The 17293-nt window shown below is 49.0% G+C and overlaps 1 protein-coding gene across 1 annotated transcript; it reads left to right on the top strand.

Annotated features, from left to right (window-relative positions):
- Positions 1–3699: 3699 nt before the first annotated feature.
- On the top strand, positions 3700–8597 carry CNGA4 (cyclic nucleotide gated channel subunit alpha 4; the record flags this gene model as incomplete). Its single annotated transcript, XM_079929560.1, is given in 7 exon segments — positions 3700–3761; positions 3898–3999; positions 4199–4305; positions 4606–4638; positions 4641–5250; positions 6027–6394; positions 8086–8597. Coding segments are annotated over 7 exon segments (1794 nt in total).
- Between the last annotated feature and the right edge of the window lie 8696 nt (positions 8598–17293).

The following is a 17293-nucleotide window of genomic DNA, read 5'->3' as shown; positions in this document are numbered from 1 at the left end:
ACCTAAAGAGCGACGTGACTTAAAGAGGCAGGGAAAGACCGGAGGGCGGGGCTTAGGACAGAGATCCGGCTGAAAGAGAGGCTAACGTGATAGGGGCGGGGTCACGGATCTTGGCTGTGCTGACCGTGGAAGAGGGGGCGTGGAAGGGGAGGAGATAACAAGAGGGTAGGCCTGAGGGGAGGAGTCGGTAGGTGGGCGGGGCCTGTGGAAAAGCAGAGCACTAGAGAGGGCTGACAGCGAGAGGTCTAGTTCCTTTTTTGCACCATCAGCACGAACGGCTTGGATAGTACCCGGGCGATGACCGCCCCTCGTTGGCTCGCCAACACCTGCTGCCTTGTGATCTCTTGGGCACTATCGTTTTCAGTCAACCCAAGGAACATGGAGTAAGGTCCTCTTTGTCAGGCAGGATTCCAGATCAATTAAAACCAGTCTCAGCCCTCCAGGACCTCAGCCCTTATTGGTAGACAATTGCAACGTAGTGTAATTGCCATCTTGGAGCAGCACTTAGCGTGTTATGTGTGTTTAGAAGATGAGGGGAAAGAAGAGCGAAGGGGCCTAGGGAAGCCGTCCAGGAGGAGGTGATGTTCGAGCAGTCTTGAGAACCAAGCAAGAGTAAGACTGAGAAATGGAAGTTTCAGATAAGGTCTGCAGTTTAGTTGCAAGTATTGTATCGATGTTAATTCTCCGGTTTTGATCACTGTGCTCTAGTTATATAAGATGATAACAAGGGAACATGGGTAAGGAGTTTACAAGGACTTTTATACTATTTTTGCAACTTTTCTGTAAGCCTAAAATTAATTCAAAAGGAAAAGTATTTAAAAAGAAAAAGAAATGGAAGTTTCAGCCCAAAGGATCAGCACATAACAAGGTGAGAAAGAATGGACAACATGTGGGAGGAACTCTGGAAACTATAATCAGTACAGCTTGTCTGGAGCCTAGGGAACGTGCAGAGGAAACACTGTGAGATGAGGCTGAAGGCACAAACAGAGGTCAGGTACCAGAGGGCTTTGCAGACCGTGTTAATGTGTTTAGATTTTTATCCTTGGGATAATAGAGAACTATAAAGAATTTTATGATCAGATTGATAAGGCCTAAATTAGAATAGTAAGGATGTAGAGAAATGGATATGTGGTTATTAGGTCACCAGGGCCTGATGACTGGACGAATATGAAAGGAAAATAAGAGGAAGGATTAAAAACTGATGCTTAGTTTATAGAAGTCAAACACAGGCAAAACTAAACTACAGGATTGAGAGCCAGGACAGTGATTTCCCTTGGAAAAGCGTTGACTGGAAGAGGACAGAGTGGGGCTCTTGATGTGAGTGCTGGTTCATGACTGTGTTCACCTTGTGAAATTCATCAAGCTGTGTACTTAGGAAATATGTACTTTTCTCTATGTATGTTCTGGTTACTATGCTGTGTAACAAACCATCCCAAACTTAATAGTGTAAAAAAATGGCCATTTTTTTGTGCTCACAGATTCTGGGAATTTGAACAAGACATGGCAGGAATGGCTTGTCTCTGTTCCCTGATGTCTGGGGGACCTCATCTAGAAAGTTCAAACGTGTGGCGAGTGACTTGAGGCTGGTGGCTGGAATCATCTGGAGGCTTCTTCACTCACATGTCTGATGCTTGAGCTGGGCCTGTCAAACAAAGTACAGACACCTGACTCCTCCTGTGGCTTGGGCTTCTCACAAAGTGGCAGCTAGGTTCCAAGAGGGAGCATCCTGAGAGGGAGCTTCCAGACAGTGAGTGTTCAAAGAAAACCAAAAGGAAGCTGCATGGACTTTTATGATCTGGTCTCAGAAGTCACACAACATCATTCCTGCTATACTCTATTGACTGAACAGCCACAAGGAAGGAGCATCAAAGAATTTGTGACTATTTTTGAAAACTGCCACAATGTTATACAATAGTAATAATAATAAATACTGGTGCTAGGTATTTTGGCTGATAAGCCAGAGATAGGGATTATAAGAGAAAGAGCAGATGGGGGAAGATAATGAGCTCAATTATGGAGCCAATGGGCTGAAGGTGACTGTGGAATGTCCGAGTGGGGACATCCAGACAGCAATTAGTGGTATAGGTAGGTCTGGAGCTCAAAGAGAGTTCTTGGGAGACGTTAGATGCAAAAGGAGATCCTGTGGGTGACCAAGATTGACCAGAGAGAGTTGGGAGGATGCAAAGAGAGGAAGGCCTAGGACAGAGTCCAAAGAAACACCAAAACAGGAAGGGTGGACACAGGGGCTTATGAAAGAGACTGAGAAGAAATAAGCAGAAAACCAAGATATTATGGTATCAATAGAAGCCATGGGGAAAGAGGATTTCAAAAAAATAAAATAAAATGTTGGAAACTATAGATGTTCCTTCCAAGAAACTCTCTGAAAACACAAATCTAGCCGTATCGCTTAACTGTGCAAAACATTTCATGAGTTCTTCATTGCCTTTAGATAAAATCCTAGCTGTATAACATGACTGACAAAGCTCTCCCTGAGCTGTCCTCTGTCCACCATTCAGCCTCATCTTTTACCACTAGCCTCTCAGGTTCACTACAAAAACCAAGTGATGTTCTCCCAGTCACCCATGCTTTTTGAAATCTCTATGCCTTTGCATACTCTATACACTTTGCCTGAGTGCTCTTCACTCTTCCATCTTATACTTGACTAACTCCTATTCATCCTACAGAACCCAGTCTCAATTAGGACACTTTCTATGTACTGTAATAACCCTCTGTGTACCCACCTAATGGAGTACCCATCAGACTGATGTGTAATTGCCTATCTACCTGACTCTTCCCCCCTACCAGACTGTGAGTTTCTGGAGGGCAAGGAATGTGCTTCATTCGTCTTTTATCCCCAATACTTAGCACAATATTGGCCTGGCACATAGCAGGTGTTCTGGTTATGACTTGTTGACTGAGAAAGATGATAGTAGTGAAAGGGACATCAAGTTGAGGGAGAATTTTTAGGATTTTTTGTTTGTTCTGGTATGGGAGGTTTAAGCATGTTCACAGAAAGGGAAAACTGAAAGAGGTTGAGGATGTAGAAAGCACATGAAATAACGGGTGAGATCAGGCATGAGAGGTAACAAGAAGGGAATGAGGGCAAAAATGCCACAGGATGGCCCCCATCACACTCATCCAGCAGGAAGGATAGGGTGCAGGTAATGGAAACAGAGCTCATATCTGATGTGACAGGCATTCTTTGTCCCTGGAGACTAGTTCAGCACCTGACACAAATGAGCCATTCAGTGAATAGTTGTTCAATGAATAAAAAATGAGGTGCAAGCAGGGGACTTGCACAGGGTAAAACAGAATGAATTTCTGAGCCTACACTGACACACAGGTCTCCTGGCTAGAGGGCCCCTGTGTAGTTCAACTTTGAGGAAGGCGGAGGGAGACGAGGCGTAGCCTTAACGTCTGAGGCACGAAACTCCACCATCTCCAGGGACCCCATTAGAGATGTTTAGTTGGGCAGGTGTAAGCCCAGGCCCTAGGAGAGGGGGCGGAGCGCTGGAGCCACACTGCCTCCACTCTTGCAGTAGCGGCTGGCCCTGGTTGTGTTGCTAAGAGCTTTAGAAGCCAAAGATGGAGGAATCGCACCTGGAGACCAAGGGCAGCTTGGCACTACCCCCACCTCCTGAAGCCACCTGCAGGCAGAGGCCCTGGGTATCTTACACCCAGGGACCAGGCCACAGAACCATGGGCCAGGACAGCAAAGTGAAGACGACAGAGTCCAGCAGTCCTGCCCCACCCAAGGCCAGGTGAGAGATCCTGGTCCCCTGTGTAAGATCTGTCTGCCTCACCAGATGGAGCCTGATCCTTCTTTGCTGCTTCCGGTCACAACCACAGCACTGAACGGTGAATAAGTGAAGCACAACTTCCCCTCTTGCCCAACAGGAAGTTGCTGCCTGTCCTGGACCCATCTGGGGATTACTACTACTGGTGGCTGAACACTATGGTCTTCCCAGTAATGTATAACCTCATCATCGTCGTGTGCAGGTTTGGCACTATGGGAAGGGCCTTAAGCAGAGACCAGGGCTAAAGAGTGAGGCCCAGGAGAGGGGCGGGTCCCTTGCACGGGCTGGTGTAGGGGCGGCGTCTATACGAGAGCCCAGCACTTAATGCTCAGCGGCTGCGGGAGAACACCTAACACACGGAGGGCGCCCTTAAGCCAGTCCTTTCTGTCCCTGCCACGCAGAGCCTGCTTCCCCGACTTGCAGCACTATTATCTGGTGGCCTGGTTAGTACTGGACTGCACGAGTGACCTGCTCTACCTACTGGACATCGTGGTGCGCTTCCACACTGGTCAGTGAGTCTCAGGACTGACTTTTTTTCCATGTTCCCTTCCTAAAGAGAGCCTCTTAGTAACAAGAAAGTGACCCCCTCCCTGACAGCACTTTCACATGCCTCTATGTTTACGGTATCCCTGGGCTCACCCCAGAAACCCTGGAGCAGGGTTAAGCCGGCCCCCACCCTGTCCCCGGTAACTGTCTCCCTGGCCTGCCCTGGCCTGCCCACCCTCAACCTCGTTTCTGGAGCAGGCAGATGCCCTGACTCCACCCTATATCTGACACCACCCACGACGGCCCCCACTTCCCCCACCAGGATTCTTGGAACAAGGCATACTGGTGGTGGACAGGGTAGGATCTCGAGTCGCTACGTTCGCACCTGGAGCTTCTTCCTGGACCTGGCTTCCCTGTTACCCACGGAAGTGGCCTATGTGAGTCTGGGTCCGCACACGCCCACGCTGAGGCTGAACCGCTTTCTGCGGGTGCCCCGCCTCTCTGAGGCCTTTGACCGCATGGAGACCTGCACAGTTCACCCGAATGCCTTCCGCATCGCCAAGCTGATGCTTTACGTTTTTGCTGTCATCCATTGGAACAGCTGCCTATACTTTGCCCTGTCCCGGTACCTGGGCTTCGGGAGTGACGCCTGGGTGTACCCCGACCCCGCGCAGCCTGGCTTTGAGCAGCTGTGGCGCCAGTACCTCTATAGCTTTCACTTCTCCACGCTGATCCTGACCACCGTGGGCGATACGCCGCTGCCAGACCGGGAGGAGGAGTACCTCTTCGTGGTGGGAGACTTCCTACTGGCCGTCATGGGTTTCGCCACCATCATGGGTAGCATGAGCTCTGTCATCTACAACATGAACACTGCAGATGCAGCCTTCTACCCAGACCACGCCCTGGTGAAGAAATACATGAAGCTGCATCACGTCAACCGCAGGCTGCAGCGGCGAGTCATGGACTGGTGAGGATGCTGGAGTTCCAGACCAGGACAGGGAGAGGTGTACTGGATAGAGTCTGAGGAAGGTGGCTGGGTTCTTACTGCCTGGTGGGTCAGGCAGGGCATTCAGGATGTGGCTCATTGGAGGGTTCACTGGGTGGGACTTGGAAAAGGATTTCCTCCACTAATTGGATATGGACTTAGGGCGAGGGGTTGGGTAAAAGATTGACAGGGAGAGGAATTCATACACAAGGAAGGATAACCCAGAACCCAGGGAATGGGAACTGCCACCACCTGGTAGGACTCAGAAGGTCCTGGAAGAGGTAAGAGGGAAAAGCAATACTCCTCAGGGGATGGCCAACAACAAGATGGTTGACTATGTCGTGGAGTCCATACTGTAGGCTGAACAAAGGGAAGTGTCACCAAGTTGGGGACCTAGAGCAGAGGATCACTAAAGAAGATGGGGCTTGGTGACTGAAGTAGATATCAGTGATATGGTACAAGACATCACTGAATGGTGGGTGAGTAGAGCCTGACAAGAGCTAAAGGGTATCCTAGTCACTGTTCACTGGTGGAGGCTTCCAGGCCCTGGGTGAGGGAGAAGCTGTCAAAACGTATCTCTGACCAGCAGGTAGTGCATTAAAGATGTTTATCAACCAACTGTCAAGTATTCCCGTGACCCCTGTGAGAACTCGGTGTGGTTGGGTTCTTGGCCGAGGCCGAGCTGAGAGCCCTGATGGAAGACGTAGAGGGAGGCATGTAGCGGGCTGGTGAGGACTGATGATGGACCTTGCCCCCAGGTACCAGCACCTGCAGATCAACAAGAAGATGACCAATGAGGTAGCCATCTTACAGCACTTGCCTGAGCGGTTGAGGGCAGAAGTGGCCGTGTCTGTACACCTGCCTACTCTGAGCCGGGTGCGGATCTTCCAGAACTGTGAGGCCGGCCTGCTGGAGGAGCTGGTGCTGAAGCTGCAGCCCCAGACCTACTCACCAGGCAAATACGTCTGCCGCAAGGGGGACACTGGCCGAGAGATGTACATCATCCAAGAGGGTCAGCCGGCTGTGGTAGCCGATGATGGTGTCACTCGGTATGCTGTGCCTGGTGCAGGGCTCTACTGTGGGGAGATCAGCATCATCAACATCAAAGGAGGGCACGCCATCATTGGTTCCGGAGACAGGGCTAGGGGAGGGGAATGGGGACAGCAGAACCCCATGCTGAGACCAGATGGTACTTCAGAGCCTACAGATTAAGGACACCTGGCCCTTGCCTGAGCCACTAGAGGGCTCAAGAGAGAAGCAGGACAAGGAGGGTCTGTTCCCTGAGAAGAGGCTGTGCCAAGGTCAATGAGCAGCGTGGGTCCTTGGAAGAGAGAGCAGACCTGCTCTGTGGATAGCCACCCAAGGCACCAACAGATCCATGGAAAATGCAGAGATAATAACAATCAATAATAATAATAATAATGGTTAATATTTGTTGCCTGCTTACTACATGCCTTGTTCAAAGTTCTCCACATGTACCAACGCATCAAATTCTCACAGCAGCTCTATAAAGTAGGTACTATTATCCCCATTTTAAAGGTAAGGAAATCAGAGCACGGAGAGTTTGGGGAACTTGTCCGAGGTCACACAGGTAATAAGTATACACTCCTGGGAACAGTACAAGAAACAAATATCTCATAGCCAAGTGGAAAGGAAGGTAGAAGGAAGGAATTCCTATTTATTGCATCAGCTCCAGTCCAGGCCAGGTACTGCACACTGGCTCATTTGTTCCTCCTATCAGCCTGTGCAGTAGGAGTTGTTATACCTAATCATGGGTAAAGACACTGAGGCCACAGGAGATGGGAAAGACTGAAAAGGGCGTGAGAGCACTGGATGTGCTCTCAGTCTGGGGATCCCACTCTCCAGTTGTCCTAAATGCCTCACATCTTCCTCCAAGGACCCCCTCAAGACCCACATCTTGTATGTAGTTGGCCACTGTTTACCTGACTTTGGACAAGTCACTTCCCTCTTTTAGGCCTCAGTTTCCTCACCTACCCAAGAGGGATGATATTAAAAACCCAAAGAGTTATTTGGGAGGATTAAATGAGCTACGAGTGAGGCACCCAGTGCAATGCCTGGCACATAGCAAGAGTTCAACAAACGGTAGTTCCCTTGTCCCTTCTAAGGTCCTTCTACCTCTGAGACGTTGCAGCATTCAGACGAACCTATCTTCCCACCCACCACCCACCACCATCTTTCTAAAATGCAAATGACACCATACAGTTCTCCTGCTTGAAATATTTCAATAGTTTCTCACTGTCCTCAACACAAGGTCTGGACTCCTTGCCAGGGCTACGAGGCCAGCATGACCCGGCTCTCTCCATCTCTCCTCACACCCTGAACTTCAGCCTCCCTGGACTGCTTCCTGTATTCTGTAACCACCTGACTCTTTCCTAAGTCCATCCCTCTGCTCGCCTAGCTGCCCTCCCCACCCCCTCCCCTAGTTACCTCCTACTCAGTCCAGGCTTAAGTTCCTCCAGGCTTCCCTAAATTCTCTGCCTTACAGCTTGTCAGGGGCTCTTTGCCTATCTTCCCACAGTACCAGATGCACATCTACTCTGCATTGGCTTTACTGTTACGTAACTATCCCCTTAAATGTCTAAGTCCTCTAGACTGTGAACTCTTGGAGGCAGGTCACTGATACCCACCCAGCACAGGGCCCAGTCCCTACCCAGTACTCTACTGGATGAGAGAATTAATGAGGCAGGAAGAGAGGCTTGGAAGCACAAATGTGCAAGTGGGGGTCCTGGTTCCAGAGGGAGATGCCCTCTCACGCCCACCCTGACTAACCTCCCACATGTCTGCCCGTGGCCACAGGGAACATGTCTGGGAACCGCCCTACAGCCAACATCAAGAGTCTAGGTTATTCGGATCTGTTCTGCCTGAGCAAGGAGGACCTGCAGGAAGTGCTGAGCGAGTATCCACAGGCCCAGGCCGTCATGGAGGAAAAGGGCCGTGAGATCCTGCTCACAATGAACAAGTTGGACGTAAATGCCGAGGCAGCTGAGACCGCCCTACAGGAGGCCACGGAGGCCCAGCTGCGAGGCCTCGACCAGCAACTCGATGATCTGCAGACCAGGTTCGCACGACTCCTGGCTGAGCTGGAGTCCAGGGCACTCAAGATCGCCTATCGCATCGAGCGGCAGGAGTGGCAGACTCAGGAGTGGCCAATGCCTGAGGAACTGGCCGAGGCCGACCATGAGGGCGAACCTGGGGAGGAAACGTCCAAGGATGGAGAGGGCAGAGCTGGCCAGGAGGGACCCCCAAGCCCAGAGGGACCCCATGGCTATTCCCCAGACCCCCACCACCGGTTGAATCCAGAGTTGTAGGAAAGCCTGCCTGCAGAAACTCTGCCATCCAGTCTGCTAGGTTACAGAGATGGGAGTGAACTGGGTGTGTAGATGCACCGCCTAGAGATGCAGGAGTATAGCACACATTTACCCCCTGCTCACGCAGTACACACACACACACACGCACGCACACACACACGCACGCACGCACGCACACACACCTATGTGCATATATCCACACTGGCCGTGAGACGGTGAAATCCATATAAAATGCTCTGGAGTTCCCCTTCTCAGAGCACACATGCTTTCTCACATAGATACGTCTTATACCCACATCATATGTGCACATTCAGTCACACACCTCATAAACACGCATATACTGAGAATCACACATCAGTACACACAGATGCCTTCCACAGGTTTGCACACACTTGTGAACACACAAAAGTACTCCCATAACCCTCTCGTTCCAAGATATCTTTTAAATGCCCCTCCATATGGGAGGTTCACAAGTGTACCCTGCAAGTAGCACTTCAATAAATATCTGCTTCCTCACTAAGCATTTATGGGGCTGATGGGAAACATCAAAGCCAATGGGGTCCAGGATGAATTCTGTCTGAATTCTCGGTTACAGGGGAAAGGGGCACAGGCTGTGTAGAGTTGTTGGGCTGGATTCAAAGAGGCGGGAGTACCTGATGAATCAAGAAGCACTGAGCCGGGCTTCCCTGGTGGCGCAGTGGTTGAGAGTCCGCCTGCCCATGCAGGGGACGTGGGTTCGTGCCCTGGTCTGGGAAGATCCCACATGCCGCGGAGCGGCTAGGCCCGTGAGCCATGGCCGCTGAGCCTGCGCGTCCGGAGCCTGTGCTCCGCAACGGGAGAGGCCACAACAGTGAGAGGCCCACGTACCGCAAAAAAAAAAAAAAAAAAAAAAAAAAGAAGCACTGAGCCAAGGCAAAGCAGGCTTCTGCATCACACTGCTGTAAGTGTGCACACGTTTTCATAGACACATTCACATATACACACTGACCATTGCATCTCACAGCAGAGTTTGTGTCCTCAACCTCATGAGCTCTGAAGTGTTTGATCTAGCTTAGTAAGCCAGAGGAAATACCTCTGCTCCTTTTTCCTTCCTTTGGTTCAGCCCTGGAACCTGAGGCCAGGGCTACCTTGCTCTCGGGACTGATTCCAAGGGAAGAGTATTTCCCAGAACTACTCAGCTGGCCCCGTCCTACCATGCTGGTTCTCAGAGCTGGCCTTTGTCCTGTCAGAAACCCAGCCCTCCTCCTCTATACATTCCAAGATATAGGGTGGAGAATAGAGACTAGGTGGAGTGGAATATCATGACTGGGGACAACAGGAGATGCGTGTTTGGGGAGTTTTGGAGAAACTTTTACATACTTAGAAGAAGGTCTGCAGGTTTGGGGCGGAAAAGTGTCATAGGGTCTGTGGAGCAGAGTCAGGTGTCATCTCTGAATCAGGTTCACCCTTGCCACAACTCTAGCTCCTCCAGGGCCTGGCAAGTCTTTGGGTGTGGGCTGTGCCAGGTGGTATTTTAAAATGTGCCTGGAATTGAATTTATCAATATCAAACTGATAAATTTATATTACACTGATGAGTGATGACACACTCAGAGATCAATGCCATTGAAAGAAGAATTGATTACTTACAGTCCTCAACAGGAGGGGGCACACTGTGCCATGCAGGGCCACATGGGGAAGCACCAGCGTTGGTCAGGAGGCAGAAGCAACAAGAAGAAAACATGGGTAAAAGAGCCTTTATTTCTATACCGGTAGCAAGTTTTTAGGTGGGGACATCCCCTATTAGGTAGGAAGCGAAAAACAGTTTGGGGTCTTGTGGTTGAAGTGTTTGCAATATGATTTTCAGGCATCCATGAAAGATCACAGGGGAGATGTAAACAACTCTGGCCTTTAATTTTCTCATGATTTCAAGATGTTGAATCATCAGTTACAAAATATCAAGAATGATTATTACAGGTAGTACAAAAGAATGTAGGGTAGGGCCCCCAGTGCTGTGAGGGCAGGATGTGTCCGGAGCATCTGCTAATGTGTTGTCATGGAGACATTCCCCAGAGCTGTTGGGGCCCTCTCAGCTGACCAACCTTTTAGATATGATGCAGGACTCAGATATGAAGGACCTGAAACACAACTTTTTCAAACAGCCATAGAAACTGAGGCTGTGGCTGGAGCCAGGGTGTCAAGAGAGATTATGAGGGTCATTGCACATTGAGTCTTTTTTTTTTTTCTTTTGCGGTACACGGGCCTCTCACCGCTGTGGCCCCTCCCACTGCGGAGCACAGGCTCCGGACGCGTAGGCCCAGCGGCCATGGATCACGGGCCCAGCCGCTCCGCGGCACGTGGGATCCTCCCGGACCGGGGCACGAACCCGCGTCCCCTGCCTCGGCAGGCAGACTCGCAACCACTGCGCCACCAGGGAAGCCCCACATTAAGTCATTTTAAAATGTGTGGTTATTTTTTGATAGCCTCCTCACAAATTATGAGATCCATCAGATTGTCACTGTCTGTCTTGATTATCACTCTATCCTCAGAGCCAAAACTGTGCCTGGCATATGGTAGGTACCTAAATATATATTTGGCAACCAAAGAGATGGGAGTCGAAGCAGGTAAAGGCCCAACATTGGAGGAAGACGAGTGTCAATTTCTCAAGAGGTTTTCCTACCATCTCTACCTTCAAATCATGTTGACATAGAATGGGTGGGTATGTAATGAAGGCCTTTTTAGTGGTTCCTGATGGATTTGGGGTGCTGAGAATAAGCTTTTCATTGATAAGGTGCACACCTGTCCCAAGAGAAGGCTCTCTTAGAACAGGTGGCCGTGCCACCCCATAGAATCCTGGTCTACAGCACAAGGAGGGTAATAACTGGCCATCTTGCCAGCTGCAGAAACAAAATTCTTCTGTAGTCAGCTGTGCATCTTGCTCTGCCTCTGCTTTTCTAGGATGAGGGGATCAAATTCCTCCTGGTAGAGCCACCACACCACAGGACATCTTGAATATCAGCAATACCGTGCTGGGGTCCTCTAGTTGTGGAGAGACTTCTGTGTGGAAGACAGTGTTTTGACAACTTGGGATCAAGCTGCATAGAGTTGAGTCAGGATGGGCAGAAGGGAACACAATTTTAAGTTCCTGGAATCACAACAACAAAACAACAACAAAAATAATCTTTTAGCCCAAAGAATATTATTTACTGTGTGTCAATTGCTAGGCTACGTACTTATATATGTGGCAAGAAACTTCACTGAGATATTCATTTGGGTTTTGTTCATTTTATCCCTCCTCTCATCATAAGAAAGTACCTAAATCTCTGTATCCCCTTGACTTAAAGCTTTTTGAATTGCAGCATCAAAAATAGAAATTTCCAAAATGGGAAAAGAATTTGAAAAAGAATAGATACATGAATATGTATAACTGAATCACTTTCCTGTACACCTGAAACTAATACAGCATTGTTAATCTACTATACTCCAATATAAAATAAAAAGTTAAAAGCATATATAAATTTTCAGAAACTCTCTGCCCTACCTTTTGTTTGTGAAAATCAGAGCTCCGAGGTTTTCACAAAAAATTCACCTAGGAGTGAATTGTGCCCGATTGTCTGCGAGGACTGAGAATTGAGGAAGCGGAAGCTTATGGACTTCTGAGGAAGGAGATTCCCCAAGACTAAGAAAAGGAATGGGATGCTTCAGCATTTTATTAGTTTTCTTATGCTGCTGTAACATATTGCCCTTAAATTTAAGAGCTTTAAACAGCACCCATTTATTATCTCACAGTTCTGGAGAAGTAACACCAGAGGGCAAAGACAATGGAAGTAAAAATTCTACCTATCACAGGGTTTCTGGGAAGGAAAGCAGCCTGGACCCCACTTTCACCGCAGGCCCAGAAGAATTGAGTCTTTGGAAACTGGAGAAAGATCACCTTGCCCCAGCTCACACTGGAGCCTCAGAGCGGCACCCTTAGGGGGAGCACAGGCTTGAGCGAGGTGTATACCTTCATAACCAACATGGTCTGACTGCCAGAGGCCCTCCCCCTCTGCAGCTATTCTGTCCAAAATAAAAACCCCAGAGACTTTTATAAGACCCTAAATTTGGAGGAAGAGAGAATGGAAAGAAAGTCACAAAACACAAGTGAGATTAAATCTTCTGTAAGGTAGGTGGTTAAACACTTAGATGAGAATTGTCTGATTTAGGGAATCAAGGAAATGTCCAACTTTTTAACACACTGTTATGGAATCACTTATAACTGCTCTATATAAATTATCTCATTTGGAAATTTAAATTAGCAATATTAGGAAATTTAGATGATTTTATGCTCATTTTTCCAAATCAGGAAACGAGCCCATGGAGCAACTAAAAATATTACATATGATTTATTGTAAAGCTGTTTTATGCCAGGTCCTGGGCTAAGTGCATTGTCTCAATTCATCTTTACAACTATGAGAAAGATGTTCTTATTTTCCCATTTTGAAATGGGGAAACCAAGGCTCTGGGAGATTAGATAACTTGCCCAGTATCTCAGGGCCCCTAAGTCACATGGAAAGAAACCGAGGTCTGTCTTACTGTTTCTTTTAGGGAGATAAGTAAAGGGACTACCTCAGCTTGAGGTCAAGACCAGGCAAGCTCCTTCTTTTCTTGAGAATGTCTGTTGCAAGCTGTGATGGTGATAACAAGTAGTAACTAGAGGAGAAGGAGCCAGTGGTGCAGAGCAGAACCTGTGAATCACCAGCAAGCCCGCCCAGTGTGCTGAAGTGTGATCTCAGGGCTACTGCCAAAGGCAAGGGACCACCCACTGCTCTGGAGAAGACCTGCCAATTGCAGCTCTCTGCCCGCACACACGCAGCTGTGGGAGGAGGGCAGGTGTTGGGGAGTCACCGCCAGATTCCTACAGGGGTGTCAGAACTGTTCAAGGGCCCTCCTGCTGAGAGCCCAGCTGCTTCTGGCTTACCTCTTCTCCCTCCCGCAGGATCTAGGGCCTCACCCACTTCCCTCCTTGGGTCACTAACCTCAGGACACCTTGGCCTGGCTGAGATTTGAGATGTACACTCCTCCTCAGTGTTCCCAGTTAGCTATTCCCCCCACAGAAGCTTCTCTGGCCCTTGTACTTCACCTTTTCCTTTCTGACAGTTTGGCTGCTAGCCCCAAAGAGAGATGGAAATAAAGTATCAAGCTTGGGAGGAAATCCTATTCATAGCGAGACAGGCCATCCAGCCCGGGGAAGATCTGGCGCAGACACTAGGAGCCAGGAACAGGAGGCAAGGTTGGTGGATTCTAGCTTGGGGCTGAAGCTAGGGTTTGGCTTGACGCCTGGATCAGAAATGGATGGTCAAACTGGACTGGAGCTGGGATCAGGGCATGGCCCAAGTCAGGTCAGGTATTAGGCTGGCCTAAAAGCACAACAGATAAGAAAGAGTTTGGAGCCAATCATGTGCTTGTAGGCCAGTCAGAGTCAGAGATTTTAGTTCCGAAACATTGCTTACTGGCTGGGGGACTCTTCACCTCCTACAAAATCGTTCAAGGTTGTTGAAAGCAGTACTTGGGGAATTAAAATGTAAATGAGATAAGAAATGTAAACTGTCTACCAGTGTCTGACAGATAGCAAATGCTTAATAATGAATAATAGCTATGACCATTACTCCTATCCCTCTAGCAGCTTATTATGCCTTTGAGGACCCTGAGGAGCCAGGTTGTGGCCCCCTGCTTGGCCCTGGGCCTTGGGGCTGTGCTGGCAATGCCAGGTCTGGCCAGCAGAGGGCGCAGGGCTCTCCTTTCCTCCCTTCCTTCCAGCTCCCTCCCGGGCATTAGGATTGCGTTGCCTTGCAAAGCTGAGAGAATTCCCCAGGGAGAAATGGAATCTTAGAGACAGAATCGGGCTCTCGACTGGGTTATGAAAAAACTTATTCAGATGTCTTAACAAAAACTAAAATGCAGCAGTGGTGATGCTGAGAGACATTAGCTGTGCCAAATCAGAGCCCAAGGCACCTGGTGGGATCTACACTTATGGAATGGCTGGGATCATTCAAGACTCCCCTACCCGGGAGCTTGAAAACTCCTGTGCTTTTCACGCAGAATGCATGGGCCCTCTCTGTGTCTGGCATTGCCTTTCCGGTTTCGGTACCTTGGCCTGTTGCCCTCAGCCTTGCCCTTCACCAGTAGGTTTCACAGGGCCCCAGAGGCTCAAATGTATTCCTGGAAGCCCTCTATCCATCTGACTTCCTGGGTGAGCCTTCCTATGGCCATTTTAGTCCTCAAGTGAGGCCCTGACCTGGGGGATCCAGGTCTGTCTTGGCCTACCTGTGAGAGCCACATCTGAAGCCAAATGTAACCCTCCAGCGGGAGCCAGCCCCCAGTGTATGCTCTGCTCTCCCCAGCATAAGGCCAGCCTCTGGAGGGCTGCTCCTGCCCCTGGTTTCTTTCCTCTGGCCAGCATCTCTGCCTGCTCTGGCTCCAGGTGGTGTGTCTTCTCAGCCCATTCCCTCTTTGTTGAATTATGCCAAGAGAAGGGGCTTCTGCGTGGGCAGGGAGTGCGTGGGCAGGAGCTCAGCACAGAAGAATATCTGCACATCACAGAAATGCCCAGAAAAGAAGGCCTTGAACGGGGAGGGGAAGAGGCAACCTGATCAGCCACAGGGGGAGGGGCTGAGCCAGTGGGCAAGCTGGCACCCCAAGGACTAAATGACTGGTTCCCCTCCTAGCACTGGATCCCAGCTGCATGTGTGTCTGGGCCAGGGGTGTGGAGACAGAGCATGTTCAGGACCCTCACATCACCGTGTGTGAGCACTGGGTTTCCCAAGGAAAGTGCTGATGTTCTGTGGACCTGCAAGCTAGCTGGAAATAGGTCCTACCTTATAAAGCAGGTTATGTGGCTGTGCATTCGGCACTATGTGCTCCTGTCTTTCGTTCTTTCCCTTGCACATTTACTGACATGTTGTTTAAACATTCCCCTCTTATCTCAATTGTGATATGGAATATTGAAAGAAGGATCATGTGCCCACCTTGGGCAGTAGCGTGGGTGACTGAGACTTCCCCAAGGCAAAGGTAGATTGTTCTAAGCCACAAGAGTCGAGCGAGGTGGGCCAGCACCCCCTGCAAGACACACACACACACACACACACACACACACACACACACAAGCACCAAAAACCAAAAAACTGACAACATTGACAGGTCAAGGCCTGAGTCAGAAAGGCAGCTTCCCTGAGGACTGAACCTGGCCCTACTTCAGGACCTCATGCACTTGCTTCCTTGACCTCTTAGGTTTCTGACTTGTTCTGGAACAAGGGTCCAAGTCTCTGTCCTCTGGCATTGACTTTGCATTCCCCTCCTTGCTCTCATCTAAAATTCCCCTGTTTCCTGGCCCTAAGCAATCCCATTCTCCCCAAGTGTTGGCTTAACTCTCGCATGGATGGAATTTCCTGATTTTGAGAAATGAGCTTTGACCCTCTTAGCAGTGTGTTTTCATCCCTCCTCCTCCCTCCTCTGATCATGATATGTCCTCTTTCCCCACTGTATCCATGACTTGGCTGTTTTTCCTCTTTACAAACCATCTTCTTGAAACAGTTTATACCCACCGTCTCCTGGACCTCACCTCCCATCACCCAACTGCACTTAGTTCGAGGGGAGAATGTGAGCAGGGTACGCGGATGATGAACAATACGGAAAGCACCATGAAACACTAAACAACTCAAGCTTCCTTGAGCATAAAGAAAAGTTAGAAATGAGAGTAGTGTGGGGAGTGGTTTGAGAAAATGTTGGAGAAAAGGACAGACACCAGGCCCTTGAAATATAGACAAGCAAAACGGCAATTACAAGACACATAATTGTAAGAATTACTGTAATGAGAGATACAGGTGTTACAGAAGTACATGGGTTAAGAGGCACCTAACCCAGATGTGTGGGGCTAAGGAAAGCTTCTCAGAGGAGTTTCGTCCTCTGTAACTCCTTTCCCAACATCAGCAAACTGCTATGTCCTCAACTTTGAACACCCTCTCAACTCCCGTGTTAACTAAAACCAGCCATCCCCCAGGGATAGTATATCCTTCACAGAAAGGGGTGGCTTCTCATCCTCTCATAATCCATGTACACAGATTTGGGGATCCTCTGCCCTCAGCAATGCTGCTTCTTTACTCTCAATAGACCTCTGCTCTTTGACACTCGTGTGTTCATTGTGCTACCCTCTTCCCTTCCTTATTGCTGATGACTCCCAACCTTCTAAAGCCTACTTATTACTCATCTAAACTTTGTCACCTACCTCATAGCTCTGTCTTCTCCACGTCCAGCTGAGATTTTGTGGCCCATCATTTCACGCTTGTCCCTTTGTTTTCCATCCCACCCATCTGGTAAAATCTCAACTTAGGAGGAACTGAACCATCAACATTCTCCATGCTTGCATCCAACTGTCTGGGCTCTGCTGGAGAAACTGATACCACTAGACATTCACGGTCACCAACTCTTAAGTGGGTCCTCAACACTTTCCTAATTATCTTACTACATTCCTCAGATGTCCACTTTCCCTTTCCCATTATATACAGTTTTCTTAAACCATCTTGACTCCTAAAATTTCAGTCCTATACACATACACACATACATATACATACCACTCACTGTAAACAGATCTCCAATTTCATAGAGAAACCAGAAACTATAAAAAAATAGCTCTCCACCAAATCTAACACCTACTGTCTTAAGCTACAGATCAAGTTGTTA

This window comes from Stenella coeruleoalba (assembly GCF_951394435.1).
Source record: "Stenella coeruleoalba genome assembly, chromosome: 8".
In the NCBI taxonomy this organism is placed as follows: domain Eukaryota; kingdom Metazoa; phylum Chordata; class Mammalia; order Artiodactyla; family Delphinidae; genus Stenella; species Stenella coeruleoalba.
This window is presented reverse-complemented; position numbering and strand designations above follow the sequence as displayed.